The sequence below is a fragment of the Nicotiana sylvestris genome, chromosome 8, assembly GCF_000393655.2.
Source record: "Nicotiana sylvestris chromosome 8, ASM39365v2, whole genome shotgun sequence".
NCBI classification, from domain to species: Eukaryota; Viridiplantae; Streptophyta; class Magnoliopsida; order Solanales; family Solanaceae; genus Nicotiana; species Nicotiana sylvestris.
In genome coordinates this window covers 108,474,983-108,488,646 of record NC_091064.1, presented here as the reverse complement: position 1 = coordinate 108,488,646, position 13,664 = coordinate 108,474,983, and the positions used below count along the sequence as shown (strand labels likewise).

Below are 13,664 nucleotides of genomic sequence, written 5' to 3'. Positions count from 1 at the left end.
CCAACCTCGATGGTCTTCACAAGTTAACTTCAAAATATTTAATATTTCAAATATTTATTAAATCATTACGTTTACAGCCAATCCAAATCGTTCAAACAAAATCAGATAAATAACTATTTTCATGTTAAACTCTTTAGCGATTTAACATCAATTTTCTTAAAGATACAACAAGTGCTATTACATATATCAAGTCTTAAATATTTGCCTCAAGTATTATTTACCAACAAGTATTTACAAATAAGATTTTTATTAGAAAATAATGATATTTCATATTCAACACAACTCAAAGACACATGGTGACATCCACACCCACTTGCCCTCACAAGTGCAGGCGCACATTTACAAACAACTCACGTGTTAGATTCAAATCATGCTTTAGAGAAATCCCTCAAGATGAGTAAGTTTAATAAATTTACCTCAAGCCCAAACTCTAAAATAATACTACAAAAAGCTTCAATTTGATTTAAATACTCAAATGTCGCCAAAAGGCCGATATCTACACAAAAAATGTCTATTTATGCCAAACTTATATTTCAATATCTACTGTTACTATTCACCTACTTCTTCACCCATTCCAACAATGGTGAAGTTTTCGTAAACTCTGTGATTCACTAAATGGCTCAACCAAACCATGTTTTTCTTATTTTTATAATCTCTCAAGACCTATTTTATTGACATAAATAATGGAGGAGTTGTGACATTACCTTTTCGAAGAAACCCTAGAGATCTTCTCTCTTGACTGTTCTTAGTGATTCTTTAAAAGTCTAAAAATTCAATATAAATGGAGACAAATACTTGCATTTATGTGATGAAATCTAACATAAATATCCATAAGTACTAACCTTGGCAAGCATCAATAGTGGTAGGATACCTCTTTCTCTCACTAGAACCTCTAGAGCTTCAAAATCCTCTTCCTTTTCTCTTTCCCCGACTTGGGGTGTATATATAGACCTGGCTCAGCCATTGCAATAGTTGACGACCACAACTAAACCGTGGTAATAGTTGAGATCCACAATTGAGAGAAGACCACAGTTGGGCTAAGGCTTTCCCCATCGTCTTCTATGGAAAATGACACAGCTGAACCGTGGCAACGGATAGAGGGCACGATTGCCTTAGTCTTCCTTCGACTTCATCTTTGGTCCAACAGTCATGAGTTATGTGCTTGTCTATCCAAGCTAAATCCATCCAACTTATATTGTGGTGATGTCTAAGTATCCTAACGGCTCTATTTCCCTCGAGTAGATCCTCACATTAGTTACTCTCTTAAGCTCGTCTAGGCTTGATCTATGATCTTTTAGTTTAACCCTTTATTTCGTACAATATTCTCTCATTCTTGTTGAGTTTTTGTTTAAGATGAAATAGTCTTAAAATTAGAGTGAATGGGAAATGGGATTTGGATTTGGATTTGGTCAAAGGATCAATCGATTGATTAATTTTTTGGACCAAATTTATTTGTTAATAGTGAATATTAACGTGATATAATCCGTGTTTGTAACGGATGTTTTCCAATCCGTGTATTGTGTTGCAACACTAAGCAATAAGCAGCCTAGTGCACCTCCCACAATGGTGCAAGTGCTCCTCCCACCAAGCAAGTGTACATTCCACCATGTAAGTGCTTCCTCCATGATAGCCTAGTGCTTGTTGCACCATGGAGGGGGCGGATTTCTCTCACATGACTGCTATAAATAGAGCAGAAGTTGTAGAGAAAGAAGAACACATCAGAAAAAACACTCGAAACACTCTGTATACACTTAATATACGCTCTGTATACACTGGATATACACTCTGTATATACTGGATATACATGCTGTATACACTGCGTATACACTGGAAAAACGAATTGCAATCTGATATTCTCTTCAGTAAGAATTCAACATTGGCTATACTTTGAATTCCTTCCTCTCAGAATTTCCATGCGACTTTTGAGTTGTCCTCCTTATTCTGCATTGTTTTTAACTACAAACAAAGCATCCATAAGTGTGATTTGCTGCCGAATTTTGTGTTCGCTGAAACATTGGGGTTTGAAGTACCGCTACACCAGTGTGTAATTCGTTCTATCCTGGGAGGAAATAATCTATAACCTTGGGTACTAAGAGGGGATTAAATTCCTTAAGGAAACACTGTGAATTCAGTGGGCTCGAATTAACTTCTGTTTTATTTATATTTACGTTTATAAGCTAACGTTCTAATTTCCAGAATCATTATTTACAAATACAGGCAGGATAATAACAAGCTTAAGGAATTTAATAATTTTAATTTCTGTATTTGTGTTACTTTTATTATTCTGGAAACTTAAAACCTTTGTGGTTTTGTGTACTCCCATTTAGAGAGTAAAGCCTTCGTGGCGTTTTGTTGGAGATTAAAATCTACGTGATTTTTTACTCCAGTTTTAAACGTTTATTAAACATTTGTTTGTGTCATTTTTACAGTAAAAATGGCGAATGACGGAAATCAAGTTGTTCCGATGATGACTGCCAATGCATCGACAAGTCGAACTCCGGCGTTGGCACCGGCAGAGAAACCCGGAAAATTTTCCGGGATGAATTTCAAGCGCTGGCAGCAAAAGATGTTCTTCTACTTGACTACGTTATGTCTACATAAGTTCATCAAGGAAGATGTTCCTGATCTTCCAGATGAAACTCCAGAGAATGAAAGCTTTCTCGTGATTGAGACGTGGAAGCATTCTGACTTCTTGTGCAGGAATTATATTCTTAGCGGACTGGAGGATAATCTGTATAATGTATACAGTGGCGTGGAGACGTCAAAAAAATTGTGGAATGCGCTTGAAAAGAAATACAAAACTGAAGATGCCGGGATGAAGAAATTCGTCGCTGCAAAATTTTTAGACTACAAAATGGTAAATAGCAAGTCTGTTATTACCCAAGTCCAGGAGTTACAAGTGATTATTCATGATCTACTTGCTGAAGGTATATTTCAAATGAATGCTAATGTTGAAAGTAAAATTTTTAGTAATTTTACTAACGGAATTTTCATTGAAGGTCTTGTCATCAATGAGGCATTCCAAGTAGCAGCAATAATTGAGAAGTTGCCTCCATTGTGGAAGGACTTTAAAAATTATTTGAAACACAAACGAAAGGAGATGTCCCTTGAAGATCTCATTGTTCGATTGAGAATCGAAGAGGACAATAAAGCTGCTGAAAGGAGAGGCCGTGGAAATTCAACAATAATGGGAGCAAATATTGTTGAAGATAACAAAAAGAGAAAGAAGGCTTCTGGTCCGAAATACAACCCAAGCAAGAAGCGGTTCAGTGGAAACTGCTACAACTGTGGGAAAACCGGACACAAATCTACGGAGTGTCGTGCTCGGAAGAAAGACAAGCAAAGGGGTCAAGCAAACATGGTAGAAAAGCATGATGATGTTGATGACTTGTGCGCCATGCTTTCTGAATGCAACCTGGTAGGAAACCCAAAGGAGTGGTGGATTGATTCTGGAGCCACTCGCCATGTTTGTGCTGTGAGGGAAGCATTTTCTACATATGCTTCTGATGGACCCGAAGAGACGCTCTCTATGGGAAATGCTATTACATCAAACATTGAAGGATACGGTAAGATATTTCTCAAGATGACTTCTGGCAAGGTCATGACTTTGAACAACGTCCTTCATGTTCCCGAGATTAGGAAGAACTTAGTCTCTACTGGACTTCTTGTAAAGCACGGTTTTAAGTGCGTTTTTGTATCTGACAAGGTAGTGATTAGTAAGAATGAAATGTTTGTAGGAAAAGGTTACCTTACTGAGGGCCTTTTCAAGCTGAATGTAATAGTTGTTGAAACTAATAATAAAACTTCAGCTTCTTCTTACTTACTTGAGTCAAATGATTTATGGCATGTACGTTTGGGTCATGTCAATTATAAAACCTTGCGAAAAATGATTAACCTGGAAGTATTGCCTAAGTTTGAATGCGAAAAATCAAAATGTCAAATATGTGTGGAATCTAAGTATGTTAAACATCCTTATAAGTCGGTTGAAAGGAATTCAAATCCTTTAGACTTAATTCACACAGATATTTGTGACATGAAGTCAATACCATCTCGCGGTGGAAAGAAGTATTTCATAACTTTTATTGACGATAGTACTCGATATTGCTATGTTTACTTACTTAATAGTAAAGATGAAGCAATAGACGCATTCAAGCAATACAAAAATGAAGTTGAAACGCAACTTAACAAGAAAATCAAAATGATAAGAAGTGATAGGGGTGGTGAATATGAATCTCCTTTTGAACAAATATGTTTAGAATATGGAATTATTCATCAAACAACAGCCCCTTACATGCCCCAATCCAATGGGATTGCGGAAAGAAATAATCGTTCATTAAAGGAGATGATGAACGCATTGTTGATAAGTTTTGGTTTTCCACAGAACTGGTGGGGGGAAGCCGTTCTTACGGCCAGCCGAATACTAAATCGAGTACCCCATAGCAAAACACAATCCACTCCATATGAAAAATGGAAAGGAAGGAAGCCCAACTTGAATTATTTTAAAGTGTGGGGGTGTTTGGCAAAAGTGCAAGTTCCTAAACCCAAAAGGGTAAAAATAGGACCGAAAACAGTTGATTGTGTTTTCATAGGATATACGACTAATAGTAAAGCATATCGATTTCTGGTTCATAAATCAGAAAATCCCGACATTCATAATAATACGGTTATAGAATCAGATAATGTTGAGTTCTTTGAATATATATATCCGTATAAAAAGGAATGCGAGTCGATTGGTGAAGGATCTAAACGACCTCGGGAAGAAACAAAAGAAAGTACATTTAATCAGGGGGATCCAAGACGTAGTAAACGTCAAAGAACGTCTACTTCGTTTGGACCAGATTTTGTGACTTTCTTATTGGAAAATGAGCCTCGAACATTTAAAGAAGCTATGTCTTCTTCGGAATCATTGTTCTGGAAAGAGGCAGTCAATAGTGAAATAGAATCCATATTGAACAACCATACATGAGAATTGGTTGATCTTCCTCCTGGAAATAAACCTTTGGGTTCTAAATGGATTTTTAAGAGAAAAATGAAAGATGATGGCACTATTGATAAATTTAAGGCAAGACTTGTTGTCAAAGGGTATAGACAACGAGAAGGTCTTGACTACTTTGATACATACTCCCCAGTTACAAGGATTACGTCCATACGGATGTTAGTAGCATTAGCTGCAGTGTATGGTCTTGAAATTCATCAAATGGATGTTAAAACGGCCTTCTTAAATGGAGAGTTGGAGGAAGAAATTTACATGGAACAACCTGAAGGGTTTGTGGTTCCAGGTAAAGAAAATAAGGTATGTAGACTTGTTAAGTCCCTTTACGGACTAAAACAAGCACCCAAACAATGGCATGCGAAATTTGACCAAACAATGTTGTCAAATGGTTTTAAGATAAATGAATGTGATAAATGTGTGTACATTAAAAATGTTCCAAATCACATAGTCATTGTTTGCCTATATGTGGATGATATGCTGATAATGAGTAATAACATTGCCAACATAAATGCTACTAAGCGTATGCTAACTAGCAAGTTTGATATGAAGGACTTGGGAATTGCAGATTTAATTCTGGGGATTAAGATCCAAAAGACTCCTCAAGGCCTGGCATTGTCACAATCTCATTATATTAAGACAGTACTTGAAAAATTCAAGCACTTGGGCTTTAAAGTTGCAAAGACTCCAATTGACGTGAATCTTGCACTAGCAAAGAACAAAGGCCAAAGCATATCACAATTGGATTATGCTCGTGTGTTGGGATGCTTAATGTACATCATGAATTGTACACGACCAGATATAGCTTGTGCTATAAGTAAACTAAGTCGATACACGAGCAATCCAGGTCAATCTCACTGGATGGCAATGAAACGAGTTTTGGGATACTTAGAACATACCCAAAACTTTGATTTGCACTACAGTAAATATCCTGCGGTGATTGAAGGATATTGTGATGCAAATTGGATCACCGGTTCAACTGATTCGAAGTCCACAAGTGGATATGTATTCACTATTGGTGGAGGAGCGGTATCTTGGAAGTCGTCCAAACAAACATGTATTGCCCGCTCTACAATGGAGGCTGAGTTCATAGCCTTAGATAAAGCCGGTGAAGAAGCTGAATGGCTCCGGAATTTCTTGGAAGATATTCCATTTTGGCCCAAACCGTTGGCACCAATATGCATACACTGTGATAGCCAAGCGGCAATTGGAAGGGCTGGGAGCGTTATGTATAACGGTAAATCTCGTCATATACGACGAAGACATAAAACCGTTAGGCAACTTCTCTCTAGAGGAATTATCACGATTGACTATGTAAAGTCAAGTGATAATGTGTCGGATCCACTTACAAAAGGCCTAACTAGAGAGGTAGTTGAGAAATCATCGAGGGGAATGGGACTATGGCCGAGAACAAGTCATTGTGGCGGTAACTCTACCTAGAAGACTGGAGATCCCAAGATCTAGGTTCAAGGAGATCAAACAAAGTCATTAATGACGGTTCAACATTGTCAACAAAAATTTTAGTCCATTCTCGTGATGAGACAATGTTCAGTACCAAGGATAAAACATTAAGGCTTTTTAATGATTTCTAAATTTGATACAGGGTATATCAAATAGTGTATCTACGGGATGACACGTTTAGGAATCACCTATGTAAGTGTGAAGTGTTAGCCGCTTCAAGGAGAATTTTGCAAGGCCAATTCTCTACGCACTTATGAAACCAGGCAGTGTTCATGGCTGAAACGAACACAACAATGAGAACCAAAGACGGTTAAGGGATTGATTGTGTGACTTATGGTTGTCTAGGTATACACTAAAGTTCGACGGTTCAAAGATATCAAATCTACCGATTGACCGAGTATATCCGACATAAGTTCACTACGGAAAGTTCAAAGGGAAACCTACTTATCCAGATGCAATTAATCATTGTTTGCAAATCACACAAGTTTTTCATGCATACTTCCGTGATATAGCCATTCCCCATTCATGTGGGGGATTGTTGAGTTTTTGTTTAAGATGAAATAGTCTTAAAATTAGAGTGAATGGGAAATGGGATTTGGATTCGGATTTGGTCAAATGATCGATCGATTGATTAATTTTTTGGACCAAATTTATTTGTTAATAGTGAATATTAACGTGATATAATCCGTGTTTGTAACGGATGTTTTCCAATCCGTGTATTGTGTTGCAACACTAAGCAACAATGCAGCCTAGTGCACCTCCCACAATGGTGCAAGTGTTCCTCCCACCAAGCAAGTGTATATACCACCATGTAAGTGCTTTCTCCATGATCTAGTGCTTGTTGCACCATGGAAGGGGCGGATTTCTCTCAAATAACTGCTATAAATAGAGCATAAGTTGGAGAGAAAGAAGAACACATCGGAAAAAACACTTGAAACACTCTGTATACACTTAATATACACTCTGTATACACTGGATATACACTCTGCATATACTGGATATACACTCTGTATACACTGCGTATACACTGGAAAAACGAATTGCAATTTGATATTCTCTTCAGTAAGAATTCAACATTGGCTATACTTTGCATTCCTTCCTCTCAGAATTTCCATTCGACTTCTGAGTTGTCCTCCTTATTCTTTATTTTTAACTACAAACAAAGCATCCATAAGTGTGATTTGCTGTCGAACTTTGTGTTCGCTGAAACACTGGGGTTTGAAGTACCGCTACACCAGTGTGTAATTCGTTCTATCCTGGGAGGAAATAATCTATAACCTTGGGTACTAGGAGGGGATTAAATTCCTTAAGGAAACACTGTGAATTCAGTGGGCTCGAATTAATTTCTGTTTTATTTATATTTACGTTTATAAGCTAACGTTCTAATTTCCAGAATCATTATTTACAAATACAGGCAGGATAATAACAATTCTTTCATTAATCTAACACTTATCTATTGATGAAATAATTATTCCCAAGTATTTTCATAATTTTATTGCACTTGTGTAGGCCCCATGTGGACCGGGCTTTACTTAAATTGTGATTTTTAGGCTCAAAACTCATACAAATTAATTGCAGAAAATTTTGAAACTTTATGCTCATTCTTAATCTTCTATCCATCGTCTCTATCACTGAAATACCGCAATATCATCGTTTGTCACACCTACTACATGGCCTCTTCTTTTATTCTTATCCACCACTGAAAAACACAAACACCATGGACACAATACATCATGTTTGTCTATTCTTCTTCAGCCCCTAATTTGAGTTAAGCACCGGGGCTAGTGTTTGAATAAGAGAAATGAGATGACCTAAACAAACAGACAAATATAAATAAAAGAGTTGTAACGTAATTAATAGTAAACAACACTTCGTCCAAAACAATTTTATCCTTTCTTAAGGCGTTACTATTTGTTGTTGTATATATTCCCATATATTGCACACTTTCCTGTTTAATTTATTCTTAAAAAATATTATATTTTTATATTTAAAAATAATTCACTTTTAATTTTTTATTTACCTTTAATGAGATCATTTATAATCAGACAAATATCAAATATTTATGTTAGATCATAAGTTTTAAAAAAATTCATTTTTTTCTTAAAATTTGTGCCTAGGTAAACAATAGTAGCTTCAATAAGTGGGACGGAGGGAATAGTATACTAGTATTTTCTAAATATAAAACCTAAATCAAATGTCTACTATTGTTAAATATAAGCCTAAATTAAAGTATACTAGTAGACTAAAAGTATATTAACTTGTGCTAGTAGAAAATAATGGGTGCCTCGTGAAATTAGTTGAAGTGCCAGCACGTTCCACGACCTGTTTTGCTTTAATTACTTTTGTGGTTCATTTCTTCTTTTTAAAACCTGATAGTCTACATCGCTAAACTTAAAAAAACTTGTGGCTTCCTTTGCAATTAGTAATTACTCTACTCTGTAGAACCTCCGATCAAAACTTCCAAGCTTTTCTCAGAAGCCTCAAGCAGCGAACAAAAGGCCAATCCTGTCATTACCCACATCACAAAAAAAGAGCGGCTCCCCCCCCCCCCCCCCCATTTCAGTTTGGCGCCCGCTCAGTTCTAGTCTATCCCCCTTCATTTTTAGGGTTTTGAAAAGCTCTTCCGCTTCACTTTCAACTCACTCTTTCTCTCTCTCTCTCTGTCAGTTTCTCGAGAAAAAAAGTGTAATTTCGCCGGAAAAAATGCCGCCGATAAACTTGACGGAAGGCGCGATAGCGATTCTAACGAACCGCGAAGCACATGCGGAGGATTTTAAACCGGTGTTACAAATCACAGATATTCGGTTAGTGAACACTCAGAATCAGAATAACAATAACGAACGGTACCGGATCCTTTTATCGGACGGGGAGTTTCTTCAGCAAGGGATGTTAGCTACGCAAAAAAACGATCTTATTCGGTCTCAACAGATTCAAAAAGGATCTATTATTCAGATGAATCAGTTCGTTTGTAATAACATCCAAAATCGAATGTAATTTCTCTGATTTTCCTTCAATTTTGTCAATTTATATGATATAAATGCTTGAAATTTCGGATTGCATATGTGCACCTTGAGTGAGTTTTTTCATTAAGATGCTTCGCCACAAGAACTGTGTATGTTTCTTGGATATATATATGATTATTAGGTTTGAGAAAGTCAATTGCTTATACTTGTTATTTAATTAGCTGTTTGCAAATTTTAGCACGAACTCCCGTATTGTTTAGGACGGTCAAAGCAATGGGAGAAAAAAAGGTGATTATGTTCAATAATTTGTGTCTGTGAATTTGTTTTTATCTTCTATACCTTATAAACCAAAAAATCCTGGGAGAGTGGTGGACTTTTTCTTTTTTGTTGATCGTTATTAGGGGCTGTTATTGCGTGCTTGCTTATAGCTAAGTTACCTAGGATTGCTTTATAAACCTAATTAAGAATAGGCTCAACTTGGGTTTAAACTTTTGTGTATGTGGTAAACTTTTTCCTATTATAACAGGGTTCCTTAAATGTGTATATGGTAAACTTCTGTGTATATGCTTTGCTCCTGCAGTTGGTGTTGCAACTTTTTAGGTTCGTAGATTGGCTTCTCCTCTAGTGACACTGCTGTGATTTGAAGCACATCTTATATGTTGTGTATAGTTAGACCCTAATTGTAAATTTTTCCTCTAAGGTGAGTGGATGACACTTTTGTATGATGAGCTTTCTGAGATTGGCTCTTTCAAACAAAATTAGCAAACAGCTTACCTGCAACCCCACCATGCCAGTAATTTCCAGCTACACTTTCCAATAAGAAACTATATATACACACACTTCATTTTTTGTAAGTGTCTTTGAGAATCATACTTGTAGCTTTAAGTGTTTGTTTATTGATTTTTCTTGTCTAATTCTTCAAACAGGATCATCATTGTCATTGAATTAGATATTTTACTGGAGACATGTGATACCATTGGAGAACCAAAGCATTATCTCCCAAATGGTATTAGTCCTTCAGTGCCAGGGCCAGCTGCCCCACTTCAGCCTTCCACCAATCAATCAGGTGGTTTAAGTGGCAGCCCTCAATCCTTTACTGCTGTTTCAGCTACTTCAAGCTCAGCTCCAAGATCAAATATGCCTGGTGGGATGCGATCTCCCGAGTCAACCCGTAGCATTGGTTATAATACTTCCTCTGCTGGTAATATTGACTCTGAAAGATATAGTTCAACAAGTGCACCCCTTTACCCCAAAGCAGAATCTGGTCCAGCGATTTCACGGGCTCCGATGAATAATTATGTGCGGCCACCTCAGCCTTCTTATCAGCAGCATCCTCAGTCTTCTTATCAGCAGCCACCACCGTTGTACTCAAACAGAGGACCTATAGCCAAGAACGAAGCACCGCCGAGGATTGTTCCAATTGCTGCTCTCAATCCATATCAGGGTCGATGGACTATCAAGGCCAGGGTTACTGCTAAGGCAGAACTCAGACACTACAACAATCAAAGGGGTGATGGAAAAGTATTCTCTTTTGATCTTCTTGATTCTGATGGAGGAGAAATAAGAGTAACATGCTTTAACTCTGTAGCTGACCAATTTTACCACCAGATTGAGCCAGGTAGAGTGTATTTGATTTCCAAGGGTAGCTTGAGACCAGCTCAGAAATCTTACAATCACCTTCCAAATGACCATGAAATTATGCTCGAGAGCACATCAGTGGTTCAACCTTGTTTTGAGGATGACAGGACTATTCCTCAACAACAATTTCATTTTCGGCCAATCAGTGATATTGAGGCCTTGGAGAACAATAGTGTGGTAGATGTGATTGGTGTGGTGTCTTCAATAAGTCCATCTAGCTCAATAATGAGGAAAAATGGTACAGAAACTCAGAAAAGAGTTCTCCAGCTGAAGGACATGTCTGGCAAAAGTGTTGAATTAACTTTGTGGGGAAATTTCTGCAATGCAGAAGGTCAAACACTTCAAAGTATGTGTGATTCTGGAGCTTCCCCTGTTTTGGCAGTCAAAGCTGGTAGAGTAAATGATTTTAATGGAAAATCTGTAGGTACTATATCTACAAGCAAGTTGTTTACAGAACCGGATTTTCCTGAAGCTCTAAAACTGAAGGCATGGTTCGAGAGGGAGGGAAAGAACATGCCATCAGTATCTCTTTCCCGAGAAGTGAGCAGCATTGGTCGGACAGATGTGCGAAAAACTATATCTCAAATCAAAGATGAACGATTGGGCACTTCCGAGAAGCCAGATTGGATCACAATAAGTGCCACTGTTACATTTATAAAGGGTGAGAACTTTTGCTATCCTGCTTGTCCCCTCATGATAGGAGATCGACAGTGCAACAAAAAAGTGACAAATAATGGGGATGGGAAATGGCGGTGTGACAGGTGTGATCAGACTGTTGATGAATGCGAATATAGGTACATTCTTCAGTTCCAGATTCAGGACCATACTGGCTTAACCTGGGTTACTGCATTTCAGGAATGTGGTGACCAGATCATGGGTGTCTCTGCAAAAGAACTGTATTTCCTAAAATATGAGGGGCAGGATGATGATAGATTTACAGATATCATGCGTAATGTCTTATTTAACAAATTTATCTTCAAATTGAAAGTGAAAGAAGAGATGTTTAGCGATGAACAGCGCGTTAAGTCAACAGTGGTCAAAGCAGAGAAGCTGAACTTCCAATCAGAGATCCGGTTTCTGTTGGATTTGATAGACAAGAACAATGGGCAGGAATCCAGTACTCTGCCTCCTAAGACAGATAATGCAACTCCAACTTCAGGGTATAATAATGCTGGATTTGGGAGTAGAACCATAGAACCGATGAATCCTGTTGCAAATTATGGTGGCAGCAATAGCAGTATCAGCAGAGAAAGTGGACTGCAGGGAAATCAGCAAGGTCAATACGGAAATCAGTTTACTGGCTCGCAGTTTGCTCCACCTGGTTCTACAGGCATGTATATGAGCTGTAATAGTTGTGGTGGAACAGGCCATAGTGCTTCAAACTGTCCAAGCATCATGAGTGGTCAGGGCCAGGCATATGGAGGTGGCTTTGGCAATAGGGTAACTTCAGGAATGAGCAGTGATGGTGCTTCCGGTGAGTGCTATAAATGCCATCAGTTTGGACATTGGGCAAGAGATTGCCCAGGTGTAAGCAATGCACCCCCTGCCACTAACATGACTCCTGCTTCAGGAATGAGCAGTGGTGGTGCTTCCGTTGAGTGTTATAAATGCCATCAGCTTGGACATTGGGCAAGAGATTGCCCAGGTGTAAGCAGTGCACCCGCTGCCAATAACATGACTCCTGGAAGATATGGGAATCCTCCAAGGCAACGTGTTGGTGGATTTTGATCAACCTTTGAGCATATAAAGTTGTCCTGTGCGGGTAGATGCCTTCTCTACGGTAGGTAGTACCTTCATGGATCATCTTCTGCTTTAGAGAAAGCTTCTTGACGCTTGCATTTTGCCTTCTTTCTATACAGTGACTACTTGGGGCTGAAATTTTGCGCTAGTGTTCCTGGATGCCTGGGCTTAAAGTTGTCTTCAGTTTTGAGGAGCGACATGTTTTTGCTCTTCCCTGTAAATTATTTCCTGTTTAAGTTTTTCTTGATCTCTTTTATTGTTCTTTTTAGGTAATCTGTCTTTGTGGTTTCGTCCTTTTAGAGCAAAATTCCTGTGTTATAGTGTAGACTGCTATATTAATGTTACTTATTTATCTTTTTTCATCTGTGATGTGTCATCTGTATTCATGTCCTTGAATACCTAATAATTGGGTAATAAGCTTCATATTCGATAGCACTCAAAAGTGATTCTGGTATTGACCAATTATTATGACAGTGAGAAGACCAAGATGAACAGTGTATTTCTTTTAACGTATAATTCTGATTTTATTAAATCCTCAAGGGTCTCACCTTCCTATTATCCGACAAAATAGTTTCTGTTGAGTAGCAGGTGGTAAACTTGCTCTGTGGCTGCATCTGAAAGGTGCAAAAGGTCGATAGACCAAAGAATTTGTGTATTAACTTCTAGTACAAAAATTATTATTTTTCTTTGTGACATAAAAAGGGTTAAGGAACTGTGCCAGTGCTGGAGTTTTGATTGCCGTAATGCAAAAAGGGACTGAACATCTTGCTAGTTTAGTTGAGAGTGATAATATTGACCACCAACTGGGGACTTCAAGCTACAACTTTATGTTACTTTGTAGGTGTTTAAGAAATGCTGGTGCTGTTGTTCTC

General features: G+C 37.9%; 1 protein-coding gene across 2 annotated transcripts; it reads left to right on the top strand.

Moving 5' to 3' along the window:
• Window positions 1–9,002: 9,002 nt before the first annotated feature.
• LOC104237260 (replication protein A 70 kDa DNA-binding subunit A-like) lies at window positions 9,003–13,154 on the top strand. 2 transcript variants are annotated; one of them, XR_713590.2, is made up of 3 exons: window positions 9,003–9,441; window positions 10,341–12,832; window positions 12,912–13,154. XR_713590.2 is itself a non-coding variant. In XM_009791361.2 (2 exons), the coding sequence occupies exons 1-2, from the start codon at window positions 9,155–9,157 to the stop codon at window positions 12,778–12,780; spliced, it is 2,727 nt and encodes a 908-aa protein (XP_009789663.1). In that variant the 5' UTR covers window positions 9,003–9,154; the 3' UTR covers window positions 12,781–13,154. The 2 variants fall into 2 exon arrangements, 1 of the variants encoding a protein (XP_009789663.1); XM_009791361.2 differs by having other exon boundaries at window positions 10,341–13,154.
• Window positions 13,155–13,664: the final 510 nt, after the last annotated feature.

What these genes read in the sequence shown, in the direction of transcription:
- LOC104237260 (XM_009791361.2), top strand. Translation starts at nt 9,155, where the DNA reads ATGCCGCCGATAAACTTGACGGAAGGCGCGATAGCGATTCTAACGAAC. An exon ending in AATAACATCCAAAATCGAAT is followed by an intron (nt 9,442 to 10,340) that starts GTAATTTCTCTG and finishes TTCTTCAAACAG; the next exon opens with GATCATCATTGTCATTGAAT.